General features: G+C 44.3%; 1 protein-coding gene across 1 annotated transcript in view; it reads right to left on the minus strand.

The window, feature by feature from the left end:
- Positions 1–3,834: 3,834 nt before the first annotated feature.
- Positions 3,835–21,379, minus strand: part of LOC120032287 (copine-8) — a 122,010-nt gene continuing 104,465 nt past the window's right edge. Inside the window, exons 14-20 of the mRNA XM_038978303.1 lie at positions 17,980–18,026; positions 16,955–17,136; positions 13,551–13,678; positions 11,893–11,995; positions 9,445–9,502; positions 9,265–9,338; positions 3,835–4,675 (exon numbers count right to left, since the gene is read on the minus strand). Of these exons, the coding sequence (XP_038834231.1) occupies positions 4,487–4,675; positions 9,265–9,338; positions 9,445–9,502; positions 11,893–11,995; positions 13,551–13,678; positions 16,955–17,136; positions 17,980–18,026 (781 nt within the window). The 3' untranslated portion in view covers positions 3,835–4,486. The remainder of the gene's footprint in view (positions 4,676–9,264; positions 9,339–9,444; positions 9,503–11,892; positions 11,996–13,550; positions 13,679–16,954; positions 17,137–17,979; positions 18,027–21,379) is intronic.

Here is a 21,379-nt window from a genome sequence, read left to right on the forward strand (position 1 = left end):
TGTCCACACTGTCAGTAGCCTGTGGGTGGTTAATGTGAGCCTAGAACGTGCTCTAGACTGTGACCCAAAGTCCTAATGATACCTCCTGCTCTGCTACAAGCCCAGTGGGAGACTGCTGCACAGACAAGCTGGGTTTCAAATAACACACTAGCTATTCCCCACATAGTGCATTTCTATTGACAAGAGCCATGCGGTGCACTATATATGGATCTCACTAAAGGTTTCATATGATACAAAGACTAGCTACAACTACTGATGCAGAGGGGCAATTATGGAACACTTTCAAATGTGTGAGGAAAACGAGATGAAAGAAGACATTAGTGAAAGTTGTGAGAGACAAGAAAGATCGGAAATACAGTTTGTGTCTACTGTATGTCTTTAAAAAAAAAAACAAGGCAAGAGTTTCTCAAATATATGTTGTGTAAAGTATGTGGGTTAAAAACGACAGACTGCCATGTTGAATATACCGTGTGAGGGTTTTTCTATCTCTAGGCTAGCCAACGTCTCTCTGTATAAGTTTGGCACTGTGTTGACTCAGGCATGTAGCATTAATGCCAGTACTCGGACTACATCTGTGGGTTGACCTGGTTGTCTACTTCTGTCCCGGGTCGTTCCACCTCAAAAAAACAAGAAAGAGGTTACATAGTGGCATTTTCACACTTCATGTTCAAATCAATTATGTTACTTGAGATGATTTGCATATGAAGCATGAAAATGCTAATATAGGTACCGTTGACTTGCATTGGATTGTGTGACAAATGCTAAAAAGTTAGAATTCAAAACAGTGGCCAACAAAACAAAACCAAAGAATGGGTTGCTGTCGTACTTTGTCCATAGACTGCTTACAGGGTACGGAAACCAATATGTAATTTTGTAATTTGGGTGAACTATCCCTTTAACATTGACATAGAATGATGAAATTACATGGAACGACCCTCCAATGACATAACCCACTGGTCTGTATCCCCCTCTCTCACCCCCCTCTCCTTCCGCTATGCCAAATATTATTGGCTTGGAGTCGATCCTATTTAAGCATTAAAACACAGTCTATTGTAATCTGTGAGGCTGCGTCCACTGAGCTGCAGTGAAACGAGAGGAGGAATTACACAGAAAAGAGAGGAGTTGTTATGTGGTTGAATTGTGGCAAAGGGTCATCTGTCTATCAGTAATGATATGGCAACAGACCGACAGTGGCACACACATGAAAATGGCAACAACTGCGAAATACATAAATGTGGTGTTGGAATGTCTGTTTGATAATGGATATTGATATTGATATGTAACCAATCAAGTTATCAATTACACACCACCTCCATACAAGCAGTAGCTAATAGTTATATTATGATAATAATAATTAATATTATTAATAATTAGAAGGCAGTTGATATAAACTCCAAGCCCATTAAGACAGCAGATTGAAGAGGATACCCTGGCTGTAAAAAGTAAGAGTGGGTTGACTGGGTATAATGGTTACGGGCCGGGAGTTTTTCCTCGGTGAGGAAAAACTCCTAGCCCTCAGTGGGTATTGTTAATTGGTATTATTGGATGAGAATTACAACATTTAGGAAGAACAAGTTGTCATGACGACCACTAGACACCATCATCTACGGCCAACACACTCAGGGCTAAACACAATAACAATATTACATAATGATTGGCACAACTCAAGACAATAAAATGACCTGAACAAGGCAACTTAAAACAATCTACTTAAGAATATCAACTTCCAAGGCAATAAACCAAGCGGTTAAGAGCGTTGGGTCAGTAATTGAAAGGTCGCTGGTTCGAATTCTGAGCCGACTAGTTAAAAAAAAAAAGATCTGCCCATGTGCCCTTGAGCAAGGCACTTAACCCGAACTGCTCCTGTAAGTCTAAATGACAAATGTAATAATAATAATACAAAAGAACAAGAACCGAACAGAAGGAAATCATTTTTGTTACTGTTTTTGACCACTGGGCTTCTGCTGTTGTCTCAAACTGGATCTGAGCATCTGTTGTTTATTTAAATGGATTTGGAAGGGAATATGATGTTGGTTGAGTCACTGTTGTTCTCGGCAAAGTGAGAAAACCCGTGGGCACTCGCAGCGTGGCTGGCATGGGCACCCTAACGCCAAGGCAGTTTAGAAAGGAGCAGAATGCACTTCAACAACAGAGTTAAAAGTTAAAAACATTTAACCCCAAAGCCTGAGAGCAGTGACAGGCAGGGAAGTGTAGGACCACAATGCATGCTCTGACGCTACACTCATGCAAAGGGACACACAGTATAGTACAGTGGCTACTTGGACCTGCACTGTTGCAACCTCAACCTGACTCCCCTGGCAAAGACAACACGCTGAGAGATTTAGAGAGAGAATATTGATTGATATTCCAAAGTTCCATACTGAAAGAAGTATGTACAGTACCAGCCAAAAGTTTGGACACACCTACTCGTTCAAGGGTTTTCCTTTATTTTTACTATTTTCTAAATTGTAGAATAGAAATTGTAGTGAAGACATCAAAACTATGAAATAACACATATGGAATCATGTAGTAACCAAAAAAGTGTTAAATCAAAATATATTTTAGATTCTTCCAAGTAGCCACCCTTTGCCTTGATGACAGCTTTGCATTCTCTCAACCAGCTTCATGAGGTAGTCACCTTGAATACATTTCAATTAACAGGTGTGTTAAAAGCTATATTGTGGAATTTCTTTCCATCTTAATACGTTTGAGCCAATCAGTTGTGTTGTTACAGGGTAGGTGTGGTATACAGAAAATAGCCCTATTTGGTAAAAGACCAAGTCCATATTATGGCAAGAACAGCTCAAATAAGCAAAGAGAAACGACAGTCCATCATTACTTTAAGACATGAAGGTCAGTCAATACGAAACATTTCAAGAACTTTGAAAGTTTCTTCAAATGCAGTCGCAAAAACCATCACGCGCCATGATGAAACTGGCTCTCATGAGGATCACCACAGGAAAGGAAGACCCAGATAAGTTCATTAGTTGCCAGCCTCAGAAATTGCATCCCAAATAAATGCTTCACAGAGTTCAAGTAACAGACACATCAACAGTTCAGAGGATACAGCATGAAATTAGGCCTTCATGGTTGAATTGCTGCAAAGAAACCACTACTAAAGGACACCAATAATAAGAAGAGACTTGCTTTGGCCAAGAAACATGAGCAATGGACATCAGACCTGTGGAGTCCAAATGTGAGATTTTTAGTTCCAACCGCCGTGTCTTTGTGAGACGCAGAGTAGGTGAACGGAGGATCTCCGCATGTGTGGTTCCCACCATGAAGCGTGGAGGAGGAGGTGTGATGGTGTGGGGGTGCTTTACTGGTGACACTGTCAGTGATTTGTTTGGAATTCAAGGCACACTTAACCAGCATGGCTACCACAACATTCTGCAGCGATACTCCATCCCATCTGGTTTGCGCTTAGTGTGACTATGATTAGTTTTTCAACAGGACAATGACCCAACACACATCCAGGCTGTGTAAGTGCTATTTGACCAAGAAGGAGTGTGATGGAGTGCTGCATCAGATGACCTGGCCTCCACAATCACCCAATCTCAACCCAATAGAGATGGTTTGGGATGAGTTGGACCGCAGAGTGAAGGAAAAGCAGCCAACAAATGAAGCTGGTTGAGAGAATGCCAAGAGTGTGCAAAGCTGCCATCAAGGAAAAGGGTGGCTAATTTGAAGAATCTCAAATATATTTTGATTTTTTAAACACTTTTTTGGTTACTACATGATTCCATATGTGTTATTTCATAGTTTTGATGTCTTCACTATTATTCTACAATGTAGAAAATAGTCAAAATAAAGAAAAACCCTTGAATGAGTAGATGTGTCCAAACTTTTGACTGGTACTGTATATTATACAAGTGTCCAATGGTAAAAATCATTATCATTAACATGTACTGTAAACATTGAGTGAGAGTTGGAAGAATAGAGAGACAGAGTAGAGAGAGATAGAATGAGAGAAGGAAATATATTTCCAGTTATTTACAACAGTCAAGCGATACCACATCCAGACTATAGAACCTTTTCACCACTCTGCTCCTGAAATAGGCCAGTCCCCAGGAACTTCCTTCCTATCCTCCTGTCATCCTTCCTTCTTTCCTTAAATCCTTCATTCCTTGCCAGGTGAGTTGGGAAGACCAGACTCTGTCCATCTTCCCGGGTGTGTCCCAGAGAGTGTCTCCATTGGCCGATATACACGAAGTCCAGACAGAGGAACGCTTGACAATGAAAGTAAACATGCCCTTGTTGACTCCATCCGCCCGTTCCAACGTAGAACCCTTTAGAACCGCTCAGTAAAAACTTTGAGAACCCTGCCATTCATTCTGCCAGTCAGTCAGTCTCCATTAGTGCAATGAGAGAGAGCGAGAAATCCAAGAAGGCCTGTCCTATCACTGAGCGAGTGATGCAGAGAGGAGAGAGACAAATACATATTTGAAGAGGTGTTGTTCGGGACCAGGGGGCATCTCCGCACCCTTCAGATCTGCGTCTGCAGGGGGTGTCCTGGGGGGGTGTATGGAGGGGGTGCGGGCGAGGGCTTGATGCCTCTGATCCTCATGTAGGAGAGGAACTGGTCAGGGACCTCAGCCAGGACATCCTTGGCTAGACGGGCCATACTCAGGATGTGGTTCCCTGTCCGGTCGGTGTAGTCTCTGAATGGGACAAACTGTAAGACAAGAGAAAGACAAAACAGGGCTGGAATTAGTTATAGTCTAGTCAATATACAGGTGTTTAGCTACTAAACGTTGAATCCTTACTGGAAAACAGACAGAGAGAAGAAATGGGGCTGGGGAAATATACTATACTATATACTAAATATTAACTAACATAAAAGTATAGGAAATATATAGTAGGTGTTATGCCATTATGTGTAAATAATACTTCCAAAGATCTTTGAAAAACTTAAAGTTGAGACTTTTTGGACCCACAGTACAAGTAAAGCATGAATCTATTCATAACATTTGACAAGTTCAGAGCGAGTTGAAATTGGCCTAGCCAATCAGCTATCAAAGCCTTTCGTTTCCCTCGTCTCTTGTTGGGGTGTACAGTGCATCGCTAGCGAGCGCTCAGTCTCTTTCATATCTGATCTAATGTGGATGGAGGCAGGGCCAGTTTTATCAAAGAACTGTCTTTCATAGGGGTCCTGCCTGTCTCTGTGTGTGTGTAGAGGCAGCTAACTATCCAGACTGACAGATAGTGATGGAGTGAGTGAGCTAGGAAGAGCAGAACGGACCTCCTAGTGTGTGTGAGTGCGTGCGTGCATATATATATATATATACATATATATACACTGCTCAAAAAAATAAAGGGAACACTTAAACAACACAATGTAACTCCAAGTCAATCACACTTCTGTGAAATCAAACTGTCCACTTAGGAAGCAACACTGATTGACAATAAATTGCACATGCTGTTGTGCAAATGGAATAGACAAAAGGTGGAAATTATAGGCAATTAGCAAGACACCCCCAATAAAGGAGTGATTCTGCAGGTGGTGACCACAGACCACTTCTCAGTTCCTATGCTTCCTGGCTGATGTTTTGGTCACTTTTGAATGCTGGCGGTGCTCTCACTCTAGTGGTAGCATGAGACGGAGTCTACAACCCACACAAGTGGCTCAGGTAGTGCAGCTCATCCAGGATGGCACATCAATGCGAGCTGTGGCAAGAAGGTTTGCTGTGTCTGTCAGCGTAGTGTCCAGAGCATGGAGGCGCTACCAGGAGACAGGCCAGTACATCAGGAGACGTGGAGGAGGCCGTAGGAGGGCAACAACCTAGCAGCAGGACCGTCGCTGGACCAGACAGGACTGGCAAAAAGTGCTCATCACTGACGAGTCGCGGTTTTGTCTCACCAGGGGTGATGGTCAGATTCGCGTTTATCATCGAGGGAACGAACGTTACACCGAGGCCTGTAGTCTGAAGCGGGATAGATTTGGAGGTGGAGGGTCCGTCATGGTCTGGGGCGGTGTGTCACAGCATCATCGGACTGAGCTTGTTGTCATTGCAGACAATCTCAACGCTGTGCGTTACAGGGAACACATCCTCCTCCCTCATGTGGTACCCTTCCTGCAGGCTCATCCTGACATGACCCTCCAGCATTACAATTCCACCAGCCATACTGCTTGTTCTGTGATTTTCTGCAAGACAGGATTGTCAGTGTTCTGCCATGGAAGAGCGAAGAGCCCGGATGTCAAGCCCATTGAGCACGTCTGGGACCTGTTTGATCGGAGGGTGAGAGCTAGGGCCATTCCCCCCAGAAACTTCCGGGAACTTCCAGGTGCCTTGGTGGAAGAGTGGGGTAACATCTCACAGCAAGAACTGGCAAATCTGGTGCAGTCCATGAGGATGAGATGCACTGCAGTACTTAATGCAGCTGGTGGCCACACCAGATACTGACTGTTACTTTTGATTTTGACCCCCCCTTTGTTCAAGGACACATTATTCCATTTCTGTTAGTCACATGTCTGTGGAACTTGTTCAGTTTATGTCTCAGTTGTTGAATCTTGTTATGTTCATTCAAATAAATACACATGTTTTTACCCCATTCTTCATGGTATCCAATTGGTAGTTACAGTCTTGTCCCATCGCTGCAACTCCCATACGGACTCGGGAGAGGCGAAGGTCTAGAGCCGGCGTCCTCTGAAACACGAACCTGCCAAGCCGCACTGCTTCTTGACACACTGCTCGCTTAACCTGGAAGCTAGCCGCACCAATGTGTTGGAGGAAACACAATAATTCTGGCGACCGCGTCAGCGGGCATTGCGCCCGGACCACCACAGGAGGCGCTAGTGCGCGATAGGACAAGAACATCCCTACCGGCCAAACGCTCCCCTAACCCGGACGACACTGGGCCAATTGTGCGCCGCACCATGGGTCTCCCGGTCGTGGCAGACTGTGACAGAGCCTGGATTCGAACCAGGACCTCTAGTGGCACAGCTAGCACTGCAATGCCTTAGATGACTGTGCCCTCGGGAGGCCCTGAACTCTCAATTTCTGACACATTATAAACTCAGAAGTGAATCAAGCAGCTAACCAAATTATGCAAGAATTTACTTCTGGGTGAACAGAGATTAGGCCTGGGGCCTCTGTCCATCTGGCCTGATGAGTACTATATCTAGTACTATAGTAGTACTATAGTACTATATCTCTTGACACAATGATGAAAATAATCATGGCCTCTAAACCTTCAAGCTGCATACTGGATCCTATTCCTACTAAACTACTGAAAGAGCTGCTTCCTGTGCTTGGCCCTCCTATGTTGAACATAATAAACAGCTCTCTATCCACCGGATGTGTACCAAACTCACTAAAAGTGGCAGTAATAAAGCCTCTCTTGAAAAAGCCAAACCTTGACCCGGAAAATATAAAAAACTATCGGCCTATATCGAATCTTCCATTCCTCTCAAAAATTTTAGAAAAAGCTGTTGCGCAGCAACTCACTGCCTTCCTGAAGACAAACAATGTATACGAAATGCTTCAGTCTGGTTTTAGACCCCATCATAGCACTGAGACTGCACTTGTGAAGGTGGTAAATGACCTTTTAATGGCGTCAGACCGAGGCTCTGCATCTGTCCTCGTGCTCCTAGACCTTAGTGCTGCTTTTGATACCATCGATCACCACATTCTTTTGGAGAGACTGGAAACCCAAATTGGTCTACACGGACAAGTTCTGGCCTGGTTTACATCTTACCTGTCGGAAAGATATCAGTTTGTCTCTGTGAATGGTTTGTCCTCTGACAAATCAACTGTACATTTCGGTGTTCCTCAAGGTTCCGTTTTAGGACCACTATTGTTTTCACTATATATTTTACCTCTTGGGGATGTTATTCGAAAACATAATGTTAACTTTCACTGCTATGCGGATGACACACAGCTGTACATTTCAATGAAACATGGTGAAGCCCCAAAATTCCTGTCTGGGTTGGCGCCCCCCTTGGTTTGTGCTGTGGTGGAGATCTTTGTGGGCTATACTCGGCCTTGTCTCAGGATTGTAAGTTGGTGGTTGAAGATATCCCTCTAGTGGTGCGGGGGCTGTGCTTTGGCAAAGTGGGTGGGGTTATATCCTTCCTGTTTGGCCCTGTCCGGGGGTATCTTCGGATGGGGCCACAGTGTCTCCTGACCGCTCCGGTCTCAGCCTCCAGTATTTATGCTGCAGTAGTTTATGTGTCGGGGGGCTAGGGTCAGTTGGTTATACCTGGAGTACTTCTCCTGTCTTATCCAGTGTCCTGTGTGAATTTAAGTATGCTCTCTCTAATTCTCTCGTTCTCTCTTTCTTTCTCTCTCTCTGAGAACCTGAGCCCTAGGACCATACGTCACGGCAAACCGGGCATGATGACTCCTTGCTGTCCCCAGTCCACCTGGCCTTGCTGCTGTTCCAGTTTCAACTGCTCTGCCTGCGGTTATGGAACCCCTACCTGTCCCAGACCTGCTGCTTTCAACTCTTAATGATCGGCTATGAAAAGCCAACTGACTTTTATTCCTGATTATTATTTGACCATGCTTGTCACTTATGAACATCTTGGCATAGTTCTGTTATAATCTCCACCCGGCACAGCCAGAAGAGGACTGGCCACCCCTCATAGCCTGGTTCCTCTCTAGGTTTCTTCCTAGGTTTTGGCCTTTCTAGGGAGTTTTTCCTAGCCACCGTGCTTCTACACCTGCATTGCTTGCTGTTTGGGGTTTTAGGCTGGGTTTCTGTTCAGCACTTCGAGATATTAGCTGATGTAAGAAGGGCTATATAAAATAAAATAAACTTGATTGATGAGGGAAGGCAGAGCAGGTGGGAATGATCTGAACTCAGACCAGATGTCTGTCTGTCTAATGGAACCAGGGCCAGGAGCCACCACATATATTTTAAACATGCTGTTAAACTCTAATGTATGAGCACTACTATCTGTGTAAAATGTCCATTTTGGTTTTATGGATGATTCAGTAAATTCCCACCTGTGATTTCCCTCCCAATATGTTTTCTAGTACTTCTAGTTTCTAGATTCTACTACTAGTTTATTTATCGTCATCATGTGCATATAAATAGTATGTTGTAGCCTCTGTCCATGGCCCTGACTGTTCTGTGCTATGCACCCAATCAAATGCATTTTATAAAGCCCTTTGTACAATAGCAGCTGTCACAAAGTGAGGCTAGACTGTTGTAGACAGTTTGTTTTTGTTTGTGAGGCATATTCTAATGCTCCCAAAACCCCGCCTATTTGACTCCATGCAGCCTAGCAGTGGAACAGACAGAAGGTACATGGCGTACCTGAACAATGTCCCTCTCTGCATATCGTCCCTTCGACGAGATCCTCACTTCATCCCCGTCCAACTCAATCATCGCTGAGGAGAAACATCATACTGTAGTCATCATCTGCTCATTGGAGTGTGTGTGTGTGTGTGCGCATACGTACATTTGTGCATCTGTGTGCGTTTGTGTGTTTCTTACCATCAAATTCTGCTGGTCCCACCCCTACAATGATAATCGACATTGGAAGACACGAAGCCTGGATAGGACACGAGGAAACAAATTTGAGTCTCATATTCTCCTCATTATGTCTGTGACAAAGTTGAGTCTGTCACACAGTATACATATGCATAGGATTCTGTCAGACAGTCTGAGAAATAAGTTTTATGAGTGACGTTGACTGAGCACCTATACAGCCTATAAAATAAAGTTAATTCACCCCAAGCTGTGTGAGTGTGTACAGTCGTCGCCAGAAGTTTTGAGAATGACACAAATATTAATTTTCACAAAGTCTGCTGCCTCAGTTTGTATGATGGCAATTTGCATATACTCCAGAATGTTATGAAGAGTGATCAGATGAATTGCAACTAAATTGCAAAGTCCCTCTTTGCCATGCAAATGAACTGAATCCCCCAAAAACATTTCCACTGCATTTCAGCATGCCACAAAAGGACGAGCTGACATCATGTCAGTTGTGACGAGAACAAGGCCGGAGATCACTATGTCATGCTGATTGAGTTCGAATAAACAGACTGGAAGCTTCAAAAGGAGGGTGGTGCTTGGAATCATTGTTCTTTCTCTGTCAACCATGGTTACCTGCAAGGAAACACGTGCCGTCATCATTGCTTTGCACAAAAAGGGTTTCACAGGCAAGGATATTGCTGCTAGTAAGATTGCACCTAAATCAACCATTTATCGGATCATCAAGAACTTCAAGGAGAGCGGTTCAATTGTTGTGAAGAAGGCTTCAGGGCGCCCAAGAAAGTCCAGCAAGCGCCAGGACCGTCTCCTAAAGTTGATTCAGCTGCGGGATCGAGGCACCACCAGTACAGAGCTTGCTCAGGAATGGCAGCAGGCAGGTGTGAGTGCATCTGCACGCACGGTGAGACAAAGACTTTGAGGATGACCTGGTGTCAAGAAGGGCAGGAAAAACATCAGGGACAGACTGATATTCTGCAAAAGGTACAGGGATTGGACTGCTGAAGACTGGGGTAAAGTCATTTTCTCTGATGAATCCCCTTTCCGATTGATTGGGGCATCCGGAAAAAAGCTTGTCCGGAGAAGACAAGGTGAGCGCTACCATCAGTCCTGTGTCATGCCAACAGTAAAGCATCCTTAGTCCATTCATGTGTGGGGTTGCTTCTCATCCAAGGAAGTGGGCTCACTCACAATTTTGCCTAAGAACACAGCCATGAATAAATCAAATCAAGTTTATTTTATATAGCCCTTCGTACATCAGCTAATATCTCGAAGTGCTGTACAGAAACCCCGCCTAAAAACATTTCCACTGCATTTCGAGAGCAACTTCTCCCAACCATCCAGGAACAGTTTGGTGACGAACAATGCCTTTTCCAGCATGATGGAGCACATTGCCATAAGGCAAAAGTGATAACTAAGTGGCTCGAGGAACAAAACATCGATATTTTGGGTCCATGGCCAGGAAACTCCCCAGACCTTAATCCCATTGAAAACTTGTGGTCAATCCGCAAGATGCGGGTGGACAAACAAAAACCCACAAATTCTGACAAACTCCAAGCATTGATTATGCAAGAATGGGCTGCTGTCAGTCAGGATGTGGCCCAGAAGTTAATTGACAGCATGCCAGGGAAGATTGCAGAGGTCTTGAAAAAGAAGGGTCAACACTGCAAATATTGACTCTGCATCAACTTCATGTAATTGTCAATAAAAGCCTTTGACACTTATGAAATGCTTGTAATTATACTTCAGTATTCCATAGTAACATCTGACAAAAATATCTAAAGACATCGAAGCAGCAAACGTTGTGGAAATTAATATGTGTCATTCTCAAAACGTTTGCCACGACTGTATGTGTAAATATTCATGGAGTGTGTCTGAGATGTAGTATCCAGAGTGGCGCAGCAGTCTAAGGTACTGCATCTCAGTGCAAGAGGCGTAACTACAGTCCCTGGTTCGAATCCAGGCTATATCACATCCGGCCGTGATCGGGAGTCCCATAGGGCTGTGCACAGAGTCGTCCGGGTCTGTCCGGGGTAGGCCGCCATTGTAAATAAGAATTTGTTTTTAATTAACTGACTTGCCTAGTTAAATAAAACAAATAAAAAAACATTTTAAAAATATATTCCTGAGGGCCTCTCTGAATTTGGGGATGAGAGAATAAACAAGTCCCTCAACTCACACAACACTTTAATATGTGTGTACGTGTGTGTGTGCCATAACCCCGCCTCTGCTCTCTCCGTCTTTGGCTATGGTAATACAGACAGTGATGTGTGTCTTAGCCACTAGCGTCCATACTGGCCATCTAGTGACTAGGGCCGGGATTCAATCAGATCGTTGATTTGGAAAATTGTCCATTTAAAAGTCATTCCGATTGAGCCTACATATGCAGGGTTGACCGTGAATGTGGTCTCCGCCAACGTGGGAACATCGCCTAGCAGTTGTTGTTCTTACGTTGACGATGGACTCCTTGGTCTGGGCCATGTCTGAGATGACTCCATCTGTGATGATGAGGAGGATGAAGTACTGAGAGCCATCCTTCACCGACGCAGCATACCTACACACAGGAGAGATAAACACAGAGTACATAGGTGAGCCACGCACGTTTTTTATATTATCCATAAAACCCTACATTCAAACATGGTCTTTATTTCCTACAGATGTAACCTTTCAAACCCGGCATGAACTGGCTGGGTAGTGATATTATTTCCGGCACCTGCTTTACACAGCGTGGGCCCTAGCCTCTGACTGCTTCCTGTGCCGCTCAAACACACGTTAGGCGGGCGGAGAGAGAACCTCTGGTGTTTGCAGCGTCGGATACAGAGACAGAGAAGTCGACTGAACGGTTATCAAACTGCGAGGAGCGTGAGGCACAGCAGAGAAGGAACGGAGCGGTTATTATTAAAACGTGGGGGCGAGTGGCACAGGTGGGACAAACAGAGGAGGTGAGAGGAAAGGAGGCTGGCATGACAGCGGTCCCTGGGAGTGAGGGGAGGGGTGAGGAGAAGGGAGGAGAGGGGTAAGGTGGTGTCTAGGGTGGCACTAATGATTGGATTCTGAGAGCCACACACACATTTTGCACTTGGTTGTTACCCCTCAACTCAACATCTCTACCTTGGCTTCCGAGCAACAACAGGCACAAACACACACCTGTAAATCTCAAGTCTTCTGACAGCACCTTTACTTCATCAAGGCACACTCATTAAGGTTTAAGGTGTGTGTGTGTGTGTGTGTGTGTGTGTGTGTGTGTGTGTGTGTGTGTGTGTGTGTGTGTGTGTGTGTGTGTGTATTATGTGTGTGGGAAGGACTGTGTAGTCATTGTTCACTCACACAAACAACACATTTACAGGTTAATTAAAGAACAGAATGTGTCAAAAGTCACAAAAAACATGTTTATTTAACAGCTCAGAAGCACATTTTCTGTGACTCAAGTTCTACAGTGGAATGTTATAACACAGTCACACTTATTATCTGTGAAATTATCTCTGCGAGCTGTGCATGCACTGAGAAGCATAGTCACACTTTTACGAGTTGGAGAATCTCAGTTAAGTGTCCGTTAGTCTGATCTCGTGGCCGAAACACTGTCACCAACGTATTCTCAGCATAATACTCTGAGTTATGTACTGAAACATCTACTTTCACTTTTAAAAGTTGATAAATCTCAGTTAGTCTGTAGACTTCCTCTTTTTGTCCTTTTCGCTCTCAGGGAAACGACTCATCAATCACAACATACAGCCTGCGTTGTGAATGGCTCTTACTGGAACAGAGGATCGATACACACGTTCAGGCCATCTTAATTAGTATTGATCTACTCAGGACTCCTGGCTCGCTCATGCCTAGGAGGTTTAGGTGTGCATCGGTAGGAATGTGATCTGAAATTCAATGAAGGAAGACCTATAGATATCGGCCTCTGTTTTTATCACCCTGCTATGTGTATTCAGTCAGTTCGGGGAGTAAATCTAAAAACTCATGAAAGAAAAAAAGTGGGTAATATCATTTTCAATTCATAAATTGAATTTCAATTTGGTTCGCAAATTCACTGAAATGAATCGAAAAACCTGTAGTGACCCCAAAGCTGGTTTAATTCCAGCTTTGTTCCTCATAGCCCTTACCTGGCCACATGGTTGATAACAGGAGAGAAGTTGGTTGGGCCGTAGAGGCAGACAGACTTCAGGCTCTGGTAATATGCCTCCATCACTCCATCTATACCTGCACAGTATGGGTTTTGGGGGTTGCCATTCTGGAAGACACAAAAAAGAGAGAGGGTAGTTAAATCTTTCATCAATTCCTTCAAGCAGGAGAAGAAAACAAAAAAGAGAATAAAAAATGTAAATTATGTTAAAGCAAGAGAATGGAGGAGGATAAGTACAAAAAAGGGAGGGAGAGGAGGATAAATAAACCGCTTTCATCAATACAACTTTAGGCCCAGTGAGAGATAAATGTGGGAAATCCCTGCTGAGCGTGCTGGAGGCATCCTCCTGTCTGAGTGGTATCCTACTGTTTAAAGTACTCTACTCTGAAGTGGGAAGGAGAGAGAGGGGGAGGGAAGGCTGTCTGTGATCGATGGTTTCTGCCTTACCTAAAAGACAGTTACTGTTCTCCTTGGTAGTCATAGAACTCAGTTGTAGTATTTTAGCCTGCCAGGCAGGACTTGGCATCCTAAGCCTCCACACTACAGCCACTAAGGAGACGTTCAAACTTTGAGCCTGCCTGGAGTGCCAGATACAGTGCCTTGCAAAAGTATTCATCCCCCTTGGCGTTTTTTCCTATTTTGTTGCATTACAATCTGTAATTGATTTTTATTTAGATTTCATGTAACGGACATACCCAAAATAGTCCAAATAGTCAAAATTCCAAAAATTCAACAAAAAAAGGTGAAATTGAAAGGTGGTGCATGCATATGTATTCACCCCTTTACTATGAATCCCCTAAATAAGATCTGGTGCAACCAATTACCTCCAGAAGTCACATAATTAGTTCAATTAAGTCCACATGTGTGCAATCTAAGTGTCACATGATCTGTCACATGATCTCAGTATATATATACCTATTCTGAAAGGCCCCGGAGTCTGCAACACAACTAAACAAGGGTCACCACCAAGCAAGCAGCACCATGAAGACCAAGGAGCTCTCCAAACAGGTCAGGGACAAAGTTGTGGAGAAGTACAGGGTTGGTTTATAAAAAAATATCTGAAACTTTGAACATCCCACGGAGCACCATTTAATCCATTATTAAAAAATGGAAAGAATATGGCACCACAACAAACCCGCCAAGAGAGGGCCAACCACCAAAACTCACAAACCAGGCAAGGAGGGCATTAATCAAAGAGGCAACAAAGAGACCAAAGATAACCCTGAAGGCGCTGCAAAGCTCCACAGTGGAGATTGGAGTATCTGTCCATAGGACCACTTTAAGCCGTACAGTCCACAGACCAGGGCTTTACAGAAGAGTGGCGAGAAAAAAGTAATTGCTTAAAGAAAAATATAAGCAAACACATTTGGTGTTCAACAAAAGGCATGTGGGAGACTCCCCAAACATATGGAAGAAGGTACTCTGGTCAGATGAGACAAAAATGTAGCTTTTTGGCCATCAAGGAAAACGCTATGTCTGGCGCAAACCCAACACCTCTCATCACCCCGAGAACACCATCCACACACGGTGGTGGCAGCCTCATGCTGTGGGGATGTTTTTCATTGGCAGGGACTGGGAAACTGGTCAGAATTGAAGGAATGATGGATGGCGCTAAATACAGGGAAATTCTTGAGGGAAACCTGTTTCAGTCTTCCATAGATTTGAGACTGGGACGGAGGTTCACCTTCCAGCAGGACAATGACCCTAAGCATACTGCTAAAGCAACACTCGAGTGGTTTAAGGGGAAACATTTAAATGTCTTGGAATGGCCTAGTCAAAGCCCAGACCTCAATCCAATTGAGAATATGTGGTATAAGTATGTGGTACTTAAAGATTGCTGTAACACCAGCGGAACCCATCCAATTTGAAGGAGCTGGGGCAATTTTGCCTTGAAGAATGGGCAAAAATCCCAGTGGCTAGATGTGCCAAGCTTATAGAGACATACCCCAAGAGACTTGCAGCTGTAATTGCTGCAAAAGGTGGCTCTATAAAGTATTGACTTTGGGGGGGGGGGGGGGGGGGGTGAATAGTTATGCACGCTCAAGTTCAGTTTTTTTTTGTCTTATTTCTTGTTTTTCACAATTTCTTTTTTTTTCATCTTCAAAGTGGTAGGCATGTTGAGTTTGAGTTTATTTCATTTTTACAGGGACAGTGCACATTAATCAACGTTTCAGTAAAAGTGCCGGTTTTAGCCAGCCGACTAATTTTCAACCGCAGTCCCTGGGCAGGTTAATAAAAGCAATTACAATATAGACAATCATTGAGCAGTGAGCACACGCAGAGCAACATAGGACAAGCAAGACATAGCATACAGACAGAGCAAGATAGGACAAGCAAGACGTAGCATACAGACAGAGCAACATAGAACAAAAAGCAGCAAGACAAAATTCATAAAAGCAACAAAGTGTTTCCACGCCTCACAAGCTACAGACAACAGACAACATGGAAAGCAGCAATACACAGCTAGGGATTATGTTCACAAATCTGACTGACCTTTAGCCATGTCTTCATGCATTTTGTGAAAGTGTGATATGTGTGTCTGATGGCAGTGTATTCCAGACATGGGAAGCTCTCACAGAGAAAGCGGATTTACTAAAGGTGCTTTTCCTTAAGGGAACTATACAGTCACCTCTCGTGGCAGACCTTGTGGATCTGCTGCCATATGTTTGGGTTTTCTGTTTAACAAAAATACTGAGTGGAGGGGGAGCCAGGCCATTTAGGATCTTGAATACAAGACATGCGTCGGTGTATTGCACAAGATTTTCCCAACTCAGGAGCTCATGCTTTCTGAGGATGGAACAGTGATGATGGCTATTGGGCTTCCTATCAAGCACTTTGAGAGCCTGTTTGTAGACAGACTGAATAGGTTGTAATGTTGTACAGCAAGCTTGGGCCCAACTAGTCAAGCAGTATGTTAAGTGTCATTTACAAACCCCCCCAAAAATCTATTTTAATTCCAGGCAACAAAATAGGAAAAATTCCAAGGGGGTGAATACTTTCGCAAGCTACTGTATGTGGCGTTTGCCCTCATTTTTTGTTGCTCTTTCCTTTTTCTAATTACTTATGCTTCTACGGGTGCATCTGCAGCTCTGAGTCCACAGGGCTAACTGGAACAAACAGTGACTGTGATCAGATGTAAACAAAACAAGCCTGTAACCATGGTGAACACATTAAGTATATATGGTCCCACAATTTAACCTACTGAGCCAAGACTGAACAACTCTGGTGTTGCAGTATCCACCCACGGGTTTTGTTCCAACCTTTCTGAACCACATCACTTACCACGGCGAACTCATGTGAGACCTATCCATCAAGGGGCAGCTTGGCTCCAAAGCCTAGAGCAGGGAACATCTTATCAGGGTTCAGAGGGTATAGGTCACTTACCAGGGCGAACTCATGTGAGACCCGTCCGTCGGGGGGCAGCTTGGCTCCGAAGCCCAAAGCAGGGAACATCTTATCACTGTCGTAGTCCTGGATGATCTCCCCTACAGCCTTCATGGCCATAGCGTAGGCATTCATCTGGTAGGGACTCATGTAGTGGAGGGAGGTGGGCTGCGTTGGGTTGCCTGGGAAACAGGTACGGTAATGGGACAGTAATAACAAGGTACAATAATGGAACAGAGCCAGATATAGAAAGGAATGGTTGTGTCTCAAATTAAACTCCATTCCTATGGGTGAAAGTGGTGCATTATATGTGGAATAAGGTGTTATGAGTTTTGCCCATACAGAAAAGTAGTTGTGATTTCAACCAAAATGGTGATACTTTGACGGCATAATACAGCGTTTCACTAGAGACCGTGTTACATCTCTTTCCCTGCCTTTCCCTCTATACAAGACTCTGGGTAGTGGGTACAGTACGAGTGACAAACATCATTCCATAATCAATAATAGCAGGAGAATCATTTCACTAGTGACTTGTAAAAGCACTTTATAGCACACCGGCTGTAGTGGTTGTGAGCATAGTGACATGCGAACTTCAGATCTTTTAACGGACCCATCGGACACGCATCCATAAACATCAGCTCCTGCATATCGGACCTCGTCAAATTAAAAAACGAGGAAGCAATGACCCGTATGAGTCATCAGTGGATCTACGTTTGAACTGAACCCTGTGTTGATATCGAAGAGATGCGATAGTACCAGTCGACCTCACTACAACGTCAAAGAGATCATGACCCAGGTCATTTCCTTCCGGCCTTTTGCTATAACATTCAAATGGATGAGAGAGGCACAGTTGTTTCCTGTTACCGCCACTAAGCTATGATCTCTTTGACAGCATTAGGTTTGAGCCCTGAAATAATGGGGAGGGCTATTACAGATCACTTTATTCCCCATCTGCACACATTTAAATAGCCCTGGTCGAGCATCAGGAGAAGTGTTGTGTGTGTGTGTGTGTGTGTGTTGCTCACCGTTTGAAGCGGTGAAATCAATCGCCACTGTGAAATTAATCTGGGTCCTGGAAGGCAAAAGCAAGAGGGTAATTATTTGTTTACCGCATGCTAGCGTGGACACACACACACACATACCATAAACCATTGGCTTAATGAACTTTAGTAAACACAATAATGTTCTGATTATCATAGCTCAAGCAAGCATGCAAGTTGAAACCTCTCCTTGCCCTTGGTCCCTGAGGAAACTAAATGCAATATAATAGAGAGAGAGAGAGAACTGTCTAATCCTTCACTGCTTATAGTATTTCCCAAGAAGTCAAGACAAACGGGTTCAACAGGTCAGTGCACACAGTGCTGATGTGTGCTTGTGCATGCTGTACCGTGCACTGTGGCTCACACAGCCTCTTGCCCTCTCCACCACCTCCTGTATTTGAATAGATCAGGTACTGTAAGGAACCATTGGACTTGTCATCCTGTGACGCCATGTGGAGTGCACTGCACAGCCCGCAGACACACGTTAGTGCAGCAGACCTGAAGAAGCCGGGTTACTCATTGTGAGGGAGGGGGAGGAACCAGACCAGGGGCTCTGTGCTCTCCTCTCCCCAGCTCCGAGCCACTCTGCCTGCGTTGGCTGTGGTTCAGGTCAGGATAGGAGCCACGAGGTGGGTATGGATGTATAGGGCCCAGGTCGGGCTTTGCGCTACTCTAGTCCACACAGACACACACAGCCTGGGTCTAATGCTGGGAGAGGAAGGGGTGGGCGGGGAGTGATGCCTGAAGTACAGAGCTGTCGCTTCATGTTAGGGCAGAGGCTGCATCAGGGATAGAGTCCAGGGGTGGAGGGGAGGAGAGAGGGAAGATGAGAGGAGGGAGGAATAAGGAAGGAGCAGAGGGATTAGAGGGATGCTTGCATCATTCCCCCTGAGTTAAATCACACATTGTCTTAAAAATCGCTCATTAACGCTTCGGTTTGCATGCTAAGAATGTGTTTGAGCACATCCCCTTTTCTCCCCAATTTCGTGACAGCCAATTGGTTGTTACAGTCTTGTCCCATCGCTGCAACTCCCGTACGGACTCGGGAGAGTCGAAGGTCGAGAGCCATGCGTCCTCCGAAAACACGACCCTGCCAAGCCGCAATGCTTCTTGACACACTGCTTGCATAAGAAATGCGCTCAAAGGCTTCCGGGTTAAAGAATATTTGTGTCGGGGTAAAAAGTTAAATATGGTAGTGTATGTCAATGTGTACGTTATACTGGGCTATCCTGCATCAAACAGATGATTTTACATGAATTCAAGTCTTTTTCCCCCATTGTATAATTCTATGTATATTTGTATTGTATAATTGTATAATTCAGTGGTACAGACAGTACCACTCAATATTTAAGGGCATTGGTACGCTGCAGAAGTCAGTGGAGAGGAGACAGTTTAATATTGTGAGAAAGGAACAGGGGGACAAGTCTGCAAGGAGAAGAGGAGGTGAGACAGTGGTGTATTGGAGTCATATCTGGTCCAGCTCTCTGTGCCAAGAGGGAGGGAGACACAGACAGACAGACGTGTATTGGAGTCATATCTAGTCCAGCTCTCTGTGCCAAGAGGGAGACAGACAGACAGTGGCCCGCCAGCCTGAATTATGGATGTCTCCACACACACACCCGTGCACATACACTCACACAGACACACAGTGAGTTTCCACCTTGTTCAGAGAGTGTGAGGACAGCCAGAAACAGGGGAAGGAGATGGAGAAAGAGAGAGAAAGAGAAAAAAAGAGCAGAAATGAGTCTGAAATGAAATATTACTCAGTTATTTCAACATAACTCAAAGCCTGTAAATCAATGGAGATCCAACTCAGAGATACACAATCTAATTATATAGAATGCAGAGGGCTCTCGCTAAAGGTCAGCCGAAGCTTCTGCACCAATCACAGATGACTGTGCACAGTGAGGTAAGAGTGAAACATCGCCCCATTGGCTCCAGGTGTTGCCCCTGGCGATGCACGTTCCAGGAAAACTAGCCAGCCCGTTCTGATCTTAAAGGGGCCATCAGCAGTTGCTAATGGCCCCTTCAACATTTTTTAAAACTTATAAATTAATGATATGTACCCATTTATTCATAAAGAATATAACTTATAAATAACTCATGAGCTTAGTTCAACTGTTGTACCCCCATCAGTACCAAAAATATAAGCTTGTTTGTGAACCAATGTATGCAAACAAAAAAAAGTCAAATGTTACAAACACTGTATAGCCTCAAAACATGGTTAAAAGTATAATTCTGATATCATGGATGGTCCGGCCTTGCATCCATAGATCTGTCTATGAATTAGAGACGGTTTACATTTCTCCAGCCCCATCCCTCAGCATCTTACTGAAACAGGGGCGGGGATAACGCTTTATTGTTTCTACTGCTTTAATCCAGCTCAAACCCCAAAAGCTGCTCTTTCAACAGAGAGAGAGAGAATTTGACTTTTAATATGGTCGATTTTTAGCTTGCCTTGAAACGTTAACTAAAAGCAACATTCAAATAACGGATAGAAAGTCAGCTCTTCTCAAGTAAGATTCTCGGAACAAACCGTAAAGCAGGAAATCACTAAGGAAGTGACTACGAGGACTTAGCAAACCATTACATTTTTTCATATCTGACTGTGTTGTTAGCTGGATCATTATCAGGAAGAGGAGAGGAGAGTGGAAGAGAGGAGATGGGGAGTGGGAGGAGGGGAGAGGAAAGGGGAAGAGATTCTCATGTTAAACCAACATCTAACAGACTCAACACTACTGTCCCTTCCAGCCTTGTCTATGGGTAGTGATTCATAATAAGTAAATAGTACTACTGTAGGAGTGTTATTGTATTAGTGGCATCCATTGGCCCCTGCCAGCAGACCTGGGAAACCCTGTAGGAGTAATTAGTAGTGGTCCTGAGGCTAATTGATTGTTTCATGCATCATTTAGGACTCCATCTCCACAACTGTAAGGGACGATGCAGTCTGTAGAGAGACTACATGAGCTCACTTGGAAACAAAACATGTCATCCCAATGTCTTCCCTGGTTAAATAAAGCTTAAAAAAGAAAGAGAGGAGGAGTGTGTGCCATATTGAAGCTATCAGAGTGCAGGGGATGAGGCACACACAAATCTTGACTCATGTCTATGTCTCCTATATGATAGTATCACCCAGCGGCGATCAGTGCAGTACCTTTCTCTACAGGGCTCCATTTATTTGCTTCAGATTGCCTCCGGGCAGGAAGAGAAAAAAAACCTGCCAGCCACAGAGCCAGCTGATGACCAATTCACAGAAAAATACAAATGTCTGGGAAAGAAAGAGAGAACCTTGTCTGGAGAGCTGAGGAAAGATGAGTATGTGTGGAATAGAACACAATGGCGTGTAAGTAGAGAAGATTAGGAGGAGCAGAGAAGCATCCTCCTA

This window comes from Salvelinus namaycush, chromosome 38 (genome assembly GCF_016432855.1).
Source record: "Salvelinus namaycush isolate Seneca chromosome 38, SaNama_1.0, whole genome shotgun sequence".
Taxonomy (NCBI): Eukaryota; Metazoa; Chordata; class Actinopteri; order Salmoniformes; family Salmonidae; genus Salvelinus; species Salvelinus namaycush.